General features: G+C 40.4%; 1 protein-coding gene across 2 annotated transcripts in view; it reads right to left on the bottom strand.

The window, feature by feature from the left end:
* Positions 1-12,371, bottom strand: part of ATP9A (ATPase phospholipid transporting 9A) — a 49,669-nt gene that overhangs the window by 21,244 nt on the left and 16,054 nt on the right. Inside the window, exons 6-14 of one of the 2 annotated variants that reach the window (XM_088528282.1) lie at positions 11,784-11,835; positions 11,128-11,222; positions 10,360-10,440; positions 8,922-8,997; positions 5,222-5,298; positions 4,538-4,698; positions 3,440-3,582; positions 2,953-3,065; positions 817-1,029 (exon numbers count right to left, since the gene is read on the bottom strand). In XM_088528282.1, the coding sequence (XP_088384408.1) occupies positions 817-1,029; positions 2,953-3,065; positions 3,440-3,582; positions 4,538-4,698; positions 5,222-5,298; positions 8,922-8,997; positions 10,360-10,440; positions 11,128-11,222; positions 11,784-11,835 (1,011 nt within the window). The remainder of the gene's footprint in view (positions 1-816; positions 1,030-2,952; positions 3,066-3,439; positions 3,583-4,537; positions 4,699-5,221; positions 5,299-8,921; positions 8,998-10,359; positions 10,441-11,127; positions 11,223-11,783; positions 11,836-12,371) is intronic. The other variant, XM_088528286.1, reaches the window with a different exon arrangement.

Genomic DNA, 12,371 nt, shown 5'->3' with positions numbered 1-12,371 from the left:
CAAACAATAAAACTTGAGGTATTTTAAACAAATTGCTCTGTAAATATCTGAAAGACAAATGAGCACAAAGGGGAAAAAAAAAAGGAAAATCAAAATTACTGATTTCACTACATACCACAGTATACAAGTAAATAAACAGAAGATCTGTGTATAAATAGTCAGTATATGCATTATGGGAGAGAAAAAAAAAATATCCCACAACCTTAAATCCAGATCACAAAAATTACCATCTGGAAGTCATTCAGATCTCATTTCAATCCAGAGACAGTTCCTTTCTGTAAAGCTCCCTTTATGGGCAAGGGAACACAGTAGAGGAGGAAAGCAGGTAAGCATGACGCAGAACCGGATTGCAGCGCGAAGGCAAACGCACGCACACGTCGTATCACAGAATCATAGAATCGTTAAGGTTGGAAGGGACCTCTAGAGATCATCTAGTCCAACCTCCCTGCACATTTACGTTAGCTGTAAAACCAGGGAAGAAGTGTTCGTTGTTGCTGCAGGCACATCTATGGAGGAGGAGAAAGGCCAAGCAGCTTTTTGGCCTTTTTGGCCAAGCGGCCAAATGCAGACAGATCGGGGACACAATCTCAGTATATCATCGACAGGATTCTTATGGAAAATTTCATGTTTCTTAATGGTGAAGAGCAAGTATAATTACACAAATTAATAGAAAACTAATTGTTTTTCCTTGGTTGCACTATAAAAGTTGCAACCAAGACATGCAACCAACATGAAATATTTTCAAAGATTTTTTTTTTTTTTTATGCAACAAGGAAAACTGGAATTATGTTTTTATCAACCCAAATGGATTCTGACCTCATCAGGGCTGGAAGCCTGGTACACCCTGCAGGAGTCCTCGTAGTGCCTCTCGGCCTCGGCCTGGTCCGTGACGCCGTTGGACTCGTACACCGGAGTGACGTTGTGGCACAGGGCGATCGCCTTCACCGCCTCGTGCACTCGGCTGCTCATGGTTTTTCGCACCTTGGTGGCCAAGGTGACACCTTTCAGAGCAGGCGGGTCCTGAGGTTGCTTATAGAAAAGGAAAGTGGAAGAGACTCTTAGTAAAACTGATTTTACTTGCTTCCATGAAGACCATCTAAGTATGAGTCCATGAGGACTCTTATGATGTCCCTTGGATGGAGGTGGACTCTTTGTGTACCTTTGTGCTACCATCCCAGGAACGCTCCCCAGCCTAACGCAGCCATAGTGTTCTAGGTGGAGGAAAGCACCCCAAGAGATTCATGGAGAAAATAACCCTTTGTTCCAGATCCATGAAACAAAGATGAGTGAAAGATCAAAGTTGCACAAGACCCAGCGAAACTACTCATTGCCCCACAAAAGAGCAATGGCTCTGGAAATTGAAAGTCAACTGGGTTTTCACATGTAAGTGCATATAATTGCTGATAACAGAAAACAGATGTCTCGTATGGATCTAGAAAATCTTAATTGCATTCATTTAATTTTTAATACTATTTTTAGTATCAGAATGGGACTTCTCAGATAATTGCACAATTACTAAATTATCCTGGTGGAAGAGGGGACACACAGTGATCTAGTTTCCTGCTCTGTTAACCTTTAGTGTCAAGAGGACAAAAGTTTCGCTTCCAGGTCAAAGGCCACAACATGGTAAAAATAAGAGTAAAGAATAAGAACTACAGTTCAAAATGAATCATTGCCAGCAAATGCTTCTCATTATAAGGAAACTAGCTTTGTCATGACAAATGCTTTGAGACATGCCCTTTACCAATATTAATTGCACAAAATGAAATGTTATTTTTCAAATTCTAGTGATTAAGTAACATAAGATCTTCAAAAATAACAGCGATGATGAGTAGCAATATTTTGACAGGCCTTTAACCAAAACAAGACAGTAAACTCATGGTTGAAGCGCACTTAAATTGACACATAGCACTATTTACACATTGGCCTCGGTCCCATTCAAAATGTCCTTGACAAATATTGAATATTTTGGAAAGTAATTAACAACTAGCCAAGTTTTTGCCCTCTGGAGACTGAATACAGAAATGGAGGCCACTAGATCCGAAATGTGTTTTACACTAAATGTACAGTTCAGTCATTCTGGAGTCTCTACACAAGGAAAAGCAGCAGCCACTACGAAAGTTGTGAGTGCAGAGGTAGAAGAGAGAGATGTCTTAGGTAGTTAGTCTCACGATTCACACAAAGACTGTGTTGTTGGAAAATGCTACCTGAGACACATGACAATGAAAAAAAATAATTACTCAAAATACCAGATATTTATCAGCTGCCATATGCTTAGTTAAAAATAGATCATAGTCTGACTGGGGAAAAATCAGGGCACTAGATTACTGAGTTCAAGGAAAACTGCTGTGCATCTTCCCTCACCATGAACAAAAATCCAAAACCAAGGGCCTAGCTAGAAAGTACAGAGTGCCTTTTCCCAGGTGAGAGCGTAGGCTTCATGTTTTAACATAGGGTGCACAGAAAGTGCACTTAAATCTACAGTCTTTAGAGCAAAACAAAAACAATGTGATACGTAAAATACAGGCTACCACCTCGGATGCATTTGCTGAAGGGAAAAGCACAGGCACTTTGTAAACTATCTCTGTAGTAACTGTAGGAATGAAGCAATTCCACAAGCATTAAGAATTGAAAATGCTTGGCTTACAACATGGAAATATTAACCCATCACTAAGCACTGCAGATTGCAGCTGCGGAATCACGTTTTAGAGAAACTCAAACAGCTAATAAGTGCCCCCAAAGTCAGAAGTTGAAGCTGTTAGCTGTAGAAACAATCTACAAATGCAATAAACAATTGTGACAGTATTTGTGTGTTAAGCATGCAGTGACCTTCATACTTTTCCAGAAAGTAAAATTTAATAGCTAGTCCCTGTCACATTAATTCAATAGTAGCCCAGTGACCTAGAAAATTATTTTGTGAACATGGAGTTAAGTAAACCAATTTAATTTTACCTGCGTGTATATACTGAATATGTGGCTCTGCACTTCGTCCATAGAGTCCAGTCCATAAGCTACTGTCCCCAGGTGAAGCCTTTTAAAAACCATCTCATTCTGTGTAAGGGTTCCTGTAAGCAAACCGGCACCAGAGCCTGAGTGTTAACCACCACATTATTCCCCAATGCAAGTTCTGCCCCTTACTGTACCCCAGATCAAAAAGAGAAACTGGGCCAGGAGTGCAGCTGGTTACCGTGCCGAGCTCTCCGTGCAGGGTGAGGCCTGGGAAAACACCGGCACTCATGAACCTGAGGGCAGATTCTCCTGCAAACAGTGGTGCACTTCACTACAGCTGGGAAAATGAGGTTATTTACCCAAAAGTCAATGCAACTAAGAATGTGTGGACCCAGTTTTGGTACTCCCGGAGCCAAAGAAAATTTCTGGGAACAACTTGAAGAGGGGAAGGTTTTCCTTTGAGTCCAAACTGTGTTCTCTGGATACACACCTGTTTTGTCTGTGAGCAAGTAGGATATCCGCCCCAGCTGCTCTGGAATAGTGCTGGATCGAACGACCGTCCCAGGGATTTTGGAATCTCTGCGGATCACCCAGCTGTAGACAATTTTCCCCATGTCCAGATTCACACGTAAACTACACCGGAGGAAGGGAAAAGAGAAAAACAAAACATATCTGCAGTGAAGCTTTGGATAAAACCATCATGAACTTCCACAATGTAATAAAGGACAGGTCTTGCATACCAAAATGGAGCAGCCAAACAGGTTGCTGAGGGAGAAATATATTCAAAGTGAGTGGCCAAGTGGCAAATAGGGAAAAAAGCTGTGCATTGCTCCACTGATACGGTCATCAAAGAAGATATAATTTGAGAGAAAGATGAACATGTGTTAGAGAGGACAATATGACTGAGGATCAGACAGCAGGTTAAAAATGGAACTGAAATTAATTCAAACCTACACTGAAAGTAACAGTTTGAATATGACTATAGAGTAATTAAGCATTACAATTTCCACATCCTATCAAAGACAATATAAAGACGGTATAAATCAAGACAGGATAAACTCTTACACTATGTAACAGAATATGGCGATACTGTATAAATGTGACATCTCTCTGCCCATTTTCTGCTCTTCTCATCAGAGAAACCAGGCGACCTGTACAGTGAAAAAGGTCTGCCTGCACCAGGCACTGTGGTCTATTATTTCTAAAGATATTCCAGCCTCATTTTGCACTCAGTTTCCCCCGGCATCACATTCTCTGGGAGCTACAAAGCCTCTACAAGTCTGTCTCTTGCTAAATTCTACCAAAGCACTTACACCCTGGGGAAAACCAAGCTGCTACCTCCTTAAATAACTAAGCTATAGCTTAAGTTACAGAGCATCAACAGCAAACAGGCTAACGTGCTGGATGAATTTAGCAGGAACAACCAAGCAATACCTATGTTTAAACACTCATCAGATTTCTGTTTCTGGATCTGCTCAGTTACCAAATGAAGAACTAGTAAGAATTCAAATGTCTATTTGTACAAGAAACATGGAGGAATATGCAAAAGAAGCAATGTTTTCCTGGGAAAAAATAGCAAGCGCCTTACCTGATTGGAATGATGTTTGAGAAGAGGAGAAGAAATCTTATGATCTGAAGATACCAACGGCCAGCAAAATGCTGAAGGGCCACCATGACGAGTGAGACCACCACGAGAGCCCCAAAGAGGATTTTGGTGAGACAGTTCACTTCCAAGTCAAAGAGACCAATCTAAGCAAATCAGAGAGACATCTCAATCGCACAAGTGAAGATGTAAGCTCAGGGCAGTATTCACAAAAGGAACAAATTATCATGTCCAAAGAGCCATTCCCAATTAATAAGCAGCTTCTCTTTATTTAAAAGATCACAAATGTTCAAACTGCCGAACTGTCATCAGCTCAATAAATGAGACTTGCATCCTCTGGAAGCTGAGAAATGCATGAAGAGCAATGCATGAACTCATGTTGTCAAAAGCTGCAGATTGTAAGTATCCCTTCTCTTGACCTTGCTAGAGTAGAACACAAAACATTATATATCTATATATAAAGAACTGTATAAAATGACAATTTCACTGATTAAAAAAAGTAGACACAAATAGAGTAGAATTGAAAAACTTTTTAGTGGAATTTGATCAATATTCATATTATGTTTTCCCTGTAGCACATACACATACCATTTGGAAGGTTCTTGGAAGATTATTATTATTAATTTATCTCTCTTTTATTTAGTACAAGGCTCTGCTTCCTTACCATACCTTACTTCTTGGGTTTGAAGTATTCATCACACTGCGCAGCTCCCTTCCAGTGTAGAGAACAACTCCCACAACTGTACCTAAACAAAACAGCGCCTGCATCAGTCTAGGAAGAACAACTGCAGTTTCATTTTTTTCTCTAAAATGCCTCAAAGACTCTTTGTTGTATCCACAGCCTCAACATGTAGAGCAGTTTCTAGCAGCTTAATTGCAGAAGCAGTAGCAACCAGGGACTAAAGAAATAGGTTCTTGCAGAATAAGGCCCAGGAACACAGACTTTGAACATGAGACATCCTACAAGAAGTCAGCAGATTGCAATCACATTGCCCATACTTGATGTGACACCACATCAACTAATAAGCATGGAAAGAGAAGTCAACACCTCTGCTCTCTCACCTTTCCCTGGCACCCTTTGGATGTCAGTTGTCTCTCCCACTATAAATAAAAACTGCAAAGAAGGAAAGATTTCAAGTGTTTCCTCCCACCACCTAAATTGCATTTATGTATTTGTAAATTTGCTTTATACCATACAGTGATCCTCCATCTGCTCTGTCCTGAGCTGCAAGATATTGCCAGCTAGCTTGGACAGCACGTAAGCAGCATCACGATCAGTTCTGCAAGCACCCACAAGCACCAGGCAGCAGCAGAACCCAAGCATGTCCCTGCTTGAGGAGCAGGGTTGGATTACATGATATTTAGAAGTCCCTTCCAACCTCAACCATTCTGTGATTCTGTGAACTGGGGAAGGTGTTAATCAGATACACCCAACTGAACTTCACTGCTGGCCGTGGGTACATCTACATACAAACTGCTGCTTGTTGAACTTCTATGGTGTCCGTTATCTTGGTGCAGAAACATTCACCCTGACCATCCTGTACCCGCAGGGAGAACCTGAGCTCCCACGAGTGAAAGGAGCCATGGCAGCACCACCAAAGTCGTGCTGGGACAGCTTCATCCAGACTTGGCATGGCCTGCAGCAGCAACAGAAACTCAGAGAGGACACGGGTTCATGTTTAGTGCTCCTCACCACTGCATGGTAATTCTTCTGATCTCCACTGACAAACAGCAAAATCTAATGACTAGTAAAGCTGTGAAATTACTAAGTCACTAACCTATGTCAAATTAGTCTGGTTTTGAAAAAGAGATCAAAGTCTCCATCACGTTTTAAGCGTGTCAAAATTAAATCAGTGCTCTGGGCTGTGGTTCTTCTCTATTGGTGAAGGCTGCTACATATCAGAACCAATGAATTTCATCAGCTTTTAAAAATAGATTTTAAAATGAAGTAATTCTATGATTCAGCATAAACTATTTGTCCAGTTGTTGTTCACACCAGAAGGGGAGTCATGCTAACTCCTACCTTACGCAACAGATGGAGCTGCTGGGAACCTAACAATATATTTTAATGTTGCATCCCACAGTTTCTAGAGAGTTAAGAGCAACAGCGCTCTCCCTTTTCTTCCTGCAGACACATAATACCATTTAGCACTACAAGCCACTGTTTTTCTACAGGTTTCTCTCAAAGACTTTGCAAAAGACTACTAACAAAAAGTTGGTTACTGTCAGAAGTTTAAAAGCTGCTATTGCCGAGGTCCAAGTTGCTGCTAGAAAATTTTAGGATCTGTAAAAATGGGGAAAAACAACACTTAAAATGCACTGCTGGAAATACATTGCCATTTTATATTCTGCTATTCCCCTGCTCCCATTAACGACCAAGGTTTTAACAAGCTGCAAAGTGAATTATTTTTAAATAGGACTAATGCAAAAGAGGTGGTTTCTAAAAATACACTGGGAAGCATTCTCTTAAAAAACCCAAATCTCTGGAGCCAGATGGCAGAAGGTGGCAAGATCACTGCAATCCAGATCAGCAGATGGCACAGCAACTCCAAATCAGCTGCAAACAAGCAGAGTTAGAGCGGCTCCTACTATGGCAGCAGATGGAGAAAGCCACATAGCTCTGTTTCATCTTCAAGCAAAGGCTGTCCCAGGGAGATGGCATCAGCACAGCCTGACAGCTTTTACTTGCAGAAGAAAAATACCCACAATTTTTTCATAACCAATAGGTTTTTCTATACGGAAATAGCATCCAATATGCATGCAATGTATGTATTACTGTAGGATAAACAAAACAGACTATTCTCTTGATCAAATACATCAAAATGATAAAAAAAGCTATCAGAACTAGAAAACAGCTTGAAGACACACTGATATGTACAAAATGAGTGTTTCTAATTGGTTTAGGAATATCCAAACCAGACTGCATTACATAAACCATTCTGACAGATGAACACATTTCTAAATGTTTTTCATATTATCTGAGGCCACAAAGATGTTCATCTACTAATAACCTTGCTTATACTCAGAGAGAATATTAAATTCAAAAGGCAAGTTCATTTGGGCAAAGGGCAGGTCTTTGCATGTGTTTATAGACAACAGGACGCAGCAGTGCTGGTCGAGATTCCTAAAGGTCCCTAGAAGAGCAAACTAAGGAGGCAGAGCAGAGCGTGTGCCCTCTGTTTGGGAAAGGGCCTGTTCACGGACGTGCACACACACAACACACGGGCAAAGGAAGAGCTCCAATCCTGCACGTGCACTAGATGGGCTCCTGCTCATGGCAAGGGACATTTTCCAGTGGTTTTAGTGAGACAGTTCAGTGTAACACAGCCTTGTGCCTAAAATTCAACCACACCACTGCAGTGCCATGAGGAGGCACATAGGTTTTATGAATTAAGAGCTGATAGGAGTTAAATCTGCAATAAAAGAGATGAGAAAGGATAGGACGGAATCACAACAAAAATGCAAATTGACTTTCCTTTTTATGGTTTTTTAAAGCTGCAGGAAAGGGAAATGAAGATAAGTTACCTACCTCATGACAATTACTGATCTATAAATAAAACTTGCTGGACTAAACTATATTTGGATATCTAGAGTTTTACGATCCTTCAGTCATATCACTGTGACAGCACTGTAATACATTGCAAAGAAGGGTCAGCAGAATCAGATGGAGACATGCAGGAATAAAATTTATTCAGCATTTTCTGCCACCAAAATGGCAAATCAAAAGTTTTCAGTGCTTCACAAAATCTACAGAAATTCCCATTAATAACTCCATATACAGGTTGCTGCTGCCCGGTGAAACTTCTCCGCTCAATAACTTTAATCTGAGAACTGTATTATAGAACTTCTTGCTCTTTCTGTTACCATCCCATAAACCTTGCACACCACACAGGAGGGGAACAAGGCTTTGGTTTTGATAAGCCTGAACATTAATCTCGTGCCTTGCAATTTCCTTAGATAGAGACACCAAAATCTGTCAAATTTGTTTTTTTCCTTTTCCAAAGTATACAAGACTAGAACTCTTTGGAAGCACTTACCTGGAGATCTTTCATCTTAGCTTCTGTTACCAGCATCTATTTGACACCATTTCTGTTACAGATTAGAGTGTCAATGTGGAGGGCAATTAAGTGCTATTCTGGTGATAGATATTAGAGAAGTGCCCAAAGGCCACTCCAATTCTTTCTCATCTAGGAATGTCCAAGAGGCAATTAGAAGTCAACTCAGTTCCCCAGAGGTGTTAGGACAAGTGGGAAACTTCATTCGAACAGCTAATTTCTCTAACTGACAGAGATCATTATTCCATTACCAAAAGACCTTTAAAAATTGTTAACATACTCCCTTAAAAAAATTACACATGCCTGTGCCTTACCTGATGCAATCACTGTGCTGGCCCATAGGGTGTTTTCTATGCTTAAACTTTCATTCACTGGAGGGTCACTGTCTTCCTACAATAGGGGAAAAAAATAGTCCCAAACTAGTCAGTAATTTAAGAGAGCAGTTTATGGCAGAGTTACATATAAGTGGACAGGGATACTGGGGAAAACTGGCAGTGGGCTTCTTGTATAAGTTGGAGAATTTTCACAAACCTAGTTAAATCTCTGGTTGAGTTAAGAACACAGGCACTTTGTTTCAGTGTAGTGGAAAGGTTGAATAATAAATCTATTAAAATATCTCTTCCTACTGAACACCTCTGGGAATTATAAATGAGAAAGGGACTTGTCAGAAACCCTCCTGGGGCTACAGTAAAATGTTCTTCTCGGTAGCTTCATGCTGCTTACAAGTGTTTCTCTTTCTATGCAAGATCTCACTGAGAAACCGCTGCCAGGCTCAGCAATTCCTGGAAAGACATCTGACATGTACCAAAGAAGAAAAGTTATAAGAAAGTGTCATTCCTCTCAGGTGATTAATCCTGTAGATATTCTGATAATTCTGTAGAATAGCAGCACCTTTGCATGAGAAAGTAAATTAATGCTTGCTCAGGGTTAATAAAAAACCTGCCTCCCCGAGCTATATGCGCCCCTTTCCTGGCAGCACTAGTTTCTATTAAAACAGATTAACCATACCTTGTAAAGATAAGAGGGCAAACTCAAAATTTTGTTTTCAACTGAAATACCAGCAAACAGATGGCCAAAAGTCCTGTCTCCTCTTTGCTACCCCAGCATATGTTTTCTGAAAACTCCCTGGAGGATTTAGATGCATCTCAGAATTTTCATAGTCCCAGGAAGATGAGAGATACAAAAAAAAAAAAAAAATCCCAAATAGGCAGTGCATCTTCCTAACAAGCCAAAATAGCCTTTTTTTAAACAGGGGTACTTTAGAGCAGCTCTGAGCCTCTGCCCTTTTACAAGGTATAGGTAACTAGCTTACATCAGCTGCATGCAATTCAAAGCACAAACACACCTGACCTAGAATCAAGACTACTATTGTCTCACCTAAAGAAGATCCCCTGCCCTATCACAGCTGGGAAAATAACTTTAATCCTTGAGAGTCTGTGGTGGTCCTTCTGAACAGGCACAATGATTACACACTGCCAGACTTGATCTATACATTCAGATCCAGTATCTTGAGAACATGGTCCTCTATCTTGAACAGTTTATAACATTATCTTCAAATTAACGCTTCAATAACCATATATTTCTTTCAGATTTAATTATTGTAGGATTTTTACGAAGGAAAAAAAAGTTGAAGGAATAGCAACTCCTCTCTCTCTCCTGAAAATATATTGAAGTTGTTTCCTTGAAACTTTCAAAAGGTTTGCACTGCAAACATTACCTATATTATTTAAAAGGTATATCAGGAAGACTCACCCTTGTGAAGGTTCCCACAAAATTATGTATATCAATATTGGGCTCTTCTGCATACACATAGGATCTGATCTGAAGCAGGTCCTATAAAACAGACATGTTTTAGCAGATGGTTAAACATTTTAATAATATACAATTTTTTCCATCAAAATATTTCAAACAAGAGCCACTTAATCAAATTATGATAATTATTAAGTCATATTACTTCCCAGATACCAACTCTTCAAGTAGCAGAAAACGCAATCATTATCCTAGCTTCACTGACAGGATTTTTCTAAGGGTATTTCTTGAAGTGGCACCACAGACTCCCAGGAGTTCCTAACCTGCTGGTGCCTCCATAAAGAAAAGTCTCATCCTGAATAATCCAGAGAGTCAATGACTCTCTCTGCTTTTGAGTACAGATGATAAGAAGATATGCCTATTCTGCACAATGCTTTCACTGCTGACTCCTTCACACGTAGGAACTGTTCACTCCACTAGTGGATGTCCTTCTTCCAAATATTTGTATCAAATAAACTTACTGAGTGTTTTACAGGGAGAATTTCAAAAAAATCCCAGGTATTCACATTCTCTTTGTTTTCTTTCTTTGAACATGCAAATTATTTTTGCTAGAGGATCTTGGAAAACAGTGTTTGATGGAGGTTATGTGCAAAGCAATTCTAAATTTACCATTTTTCTCAAACAGCTGATTAGCTGAAGGAACTGAACATTTGCAGATAAATCATACATGCTTAGCTGGCAAGTGAAGTGTTTTGTAGGAACGTGGCTTACAGAAGCAGTCGGCAGTCTCTGGGTGCAGGTCACGGGGAGGCGCAGTTTCCAGTCCGTCTCACCATCCAGCTGATCGGTGCGCAAGAAGCAAGACCCTGTAGGTTTTCAACAGCAATTAGTGCTCCCTCTAGATGTGTTTTAGGAACATCAGTAACTCATGAAATTGCTTCATAGCTAGGACACTTTTCTTGCCCTGAAAACAGCATCCGATTTAGAGCAACATTTGTTAATGTTGCAGGAAGGAAAATAACATCATTCTTGCATCACGCACTCAGTTCCTTCCAACAGTCTAGATACAATGAGATGCTGCATTATATTTTCAAGATATTTAAAACATTCTCATTAGCCTTTATGTTTTTCTAAATGTTCTGACCAAACCCCTCCTTATCTCACACTTAACAAAACAAACCTGAATGGTAAGTAAAATGATTTACATCAACAGTGCAAGCCACTGATTCCAATTATCTCCATCCTTTAATTAAGCAAAAATTAGTGTATAACAACATGACAAGCAGCGTTCCACTAAAATTTCTAAATTCTCTGGCTCCCTAAAATTTAACTACTATCTACTTCTTTCATGTTTCCAAAAGACAATTTTATCTAAGCAACCAGTGAAAGGTTAATGACTATTTTGACAATTGGTTCCAGATGTTTACCATTCTTCTCCGACGTCCTCAGGAAGATCATGTCAGCAGGGACCCGCTGGTTCTGTTGCGAGAAGAAAGGCCATTATTGTGCACGGAGCCCCGCACGCGTGCGCGACCTCCATCCCCAGCCCCACGGTGACGAGGCAAAGGGCTCGCGAGGAGAATGTGTATTTCTTTGTCGGGCTGGGCTTGGCATTCATGTTGCTTTCAACCCCGAAATCGCTTCCCTGCAGAATCCCAAGTGCAGAACAATAACCGGTGCCAGCTCCCACTGACCAGCCCGCGCTAACGTCTAGGTTTACAAAAGAGCCACTGAGCAACCCTGGAGGTACGAGGGAATTTTAGACTAGTGTTGATTTTCTTTCAAGAAGCCCTGCGCTAGCGGAAACATGCATCTTGAGCATAGCATCCTTTTTCTGTCCTCAATACTATCATAACGATGCTTTTAGGGTGCACGCTTACTTGCATGGAGATTTGTTCTTATTTCTAAAGACTGTCATGCTATTTTCAGGATGGGGAGAAAAAATTGAGGAAAAAAAAAGAAGTGATTAAATATCATAATACCTGGCACCCAATACTCTGAGCCAATCACAAAGC

The sequence above is a fragment of the Tinamus guttatus genome, unplaced genomic scaffold, assembly GCF_059628265.1.
Source record: "Tinamus guttatus ecotype Peru unplaced genomic scaffold, ASM5962826v1 Tinamus_guttatus_pri_ptg000027l, whole genome shotgun sequence".
NCBI lineage: Eukaryota > Metazoa > Chordata > Aves > Tinamiformes > Tinamidae > Tinamus > Tinamus guttatus.
Note: the sequence above shows the minus strand (reverse complement) of the source record. Positions and strands in the feature narration are given on the sequence as shown.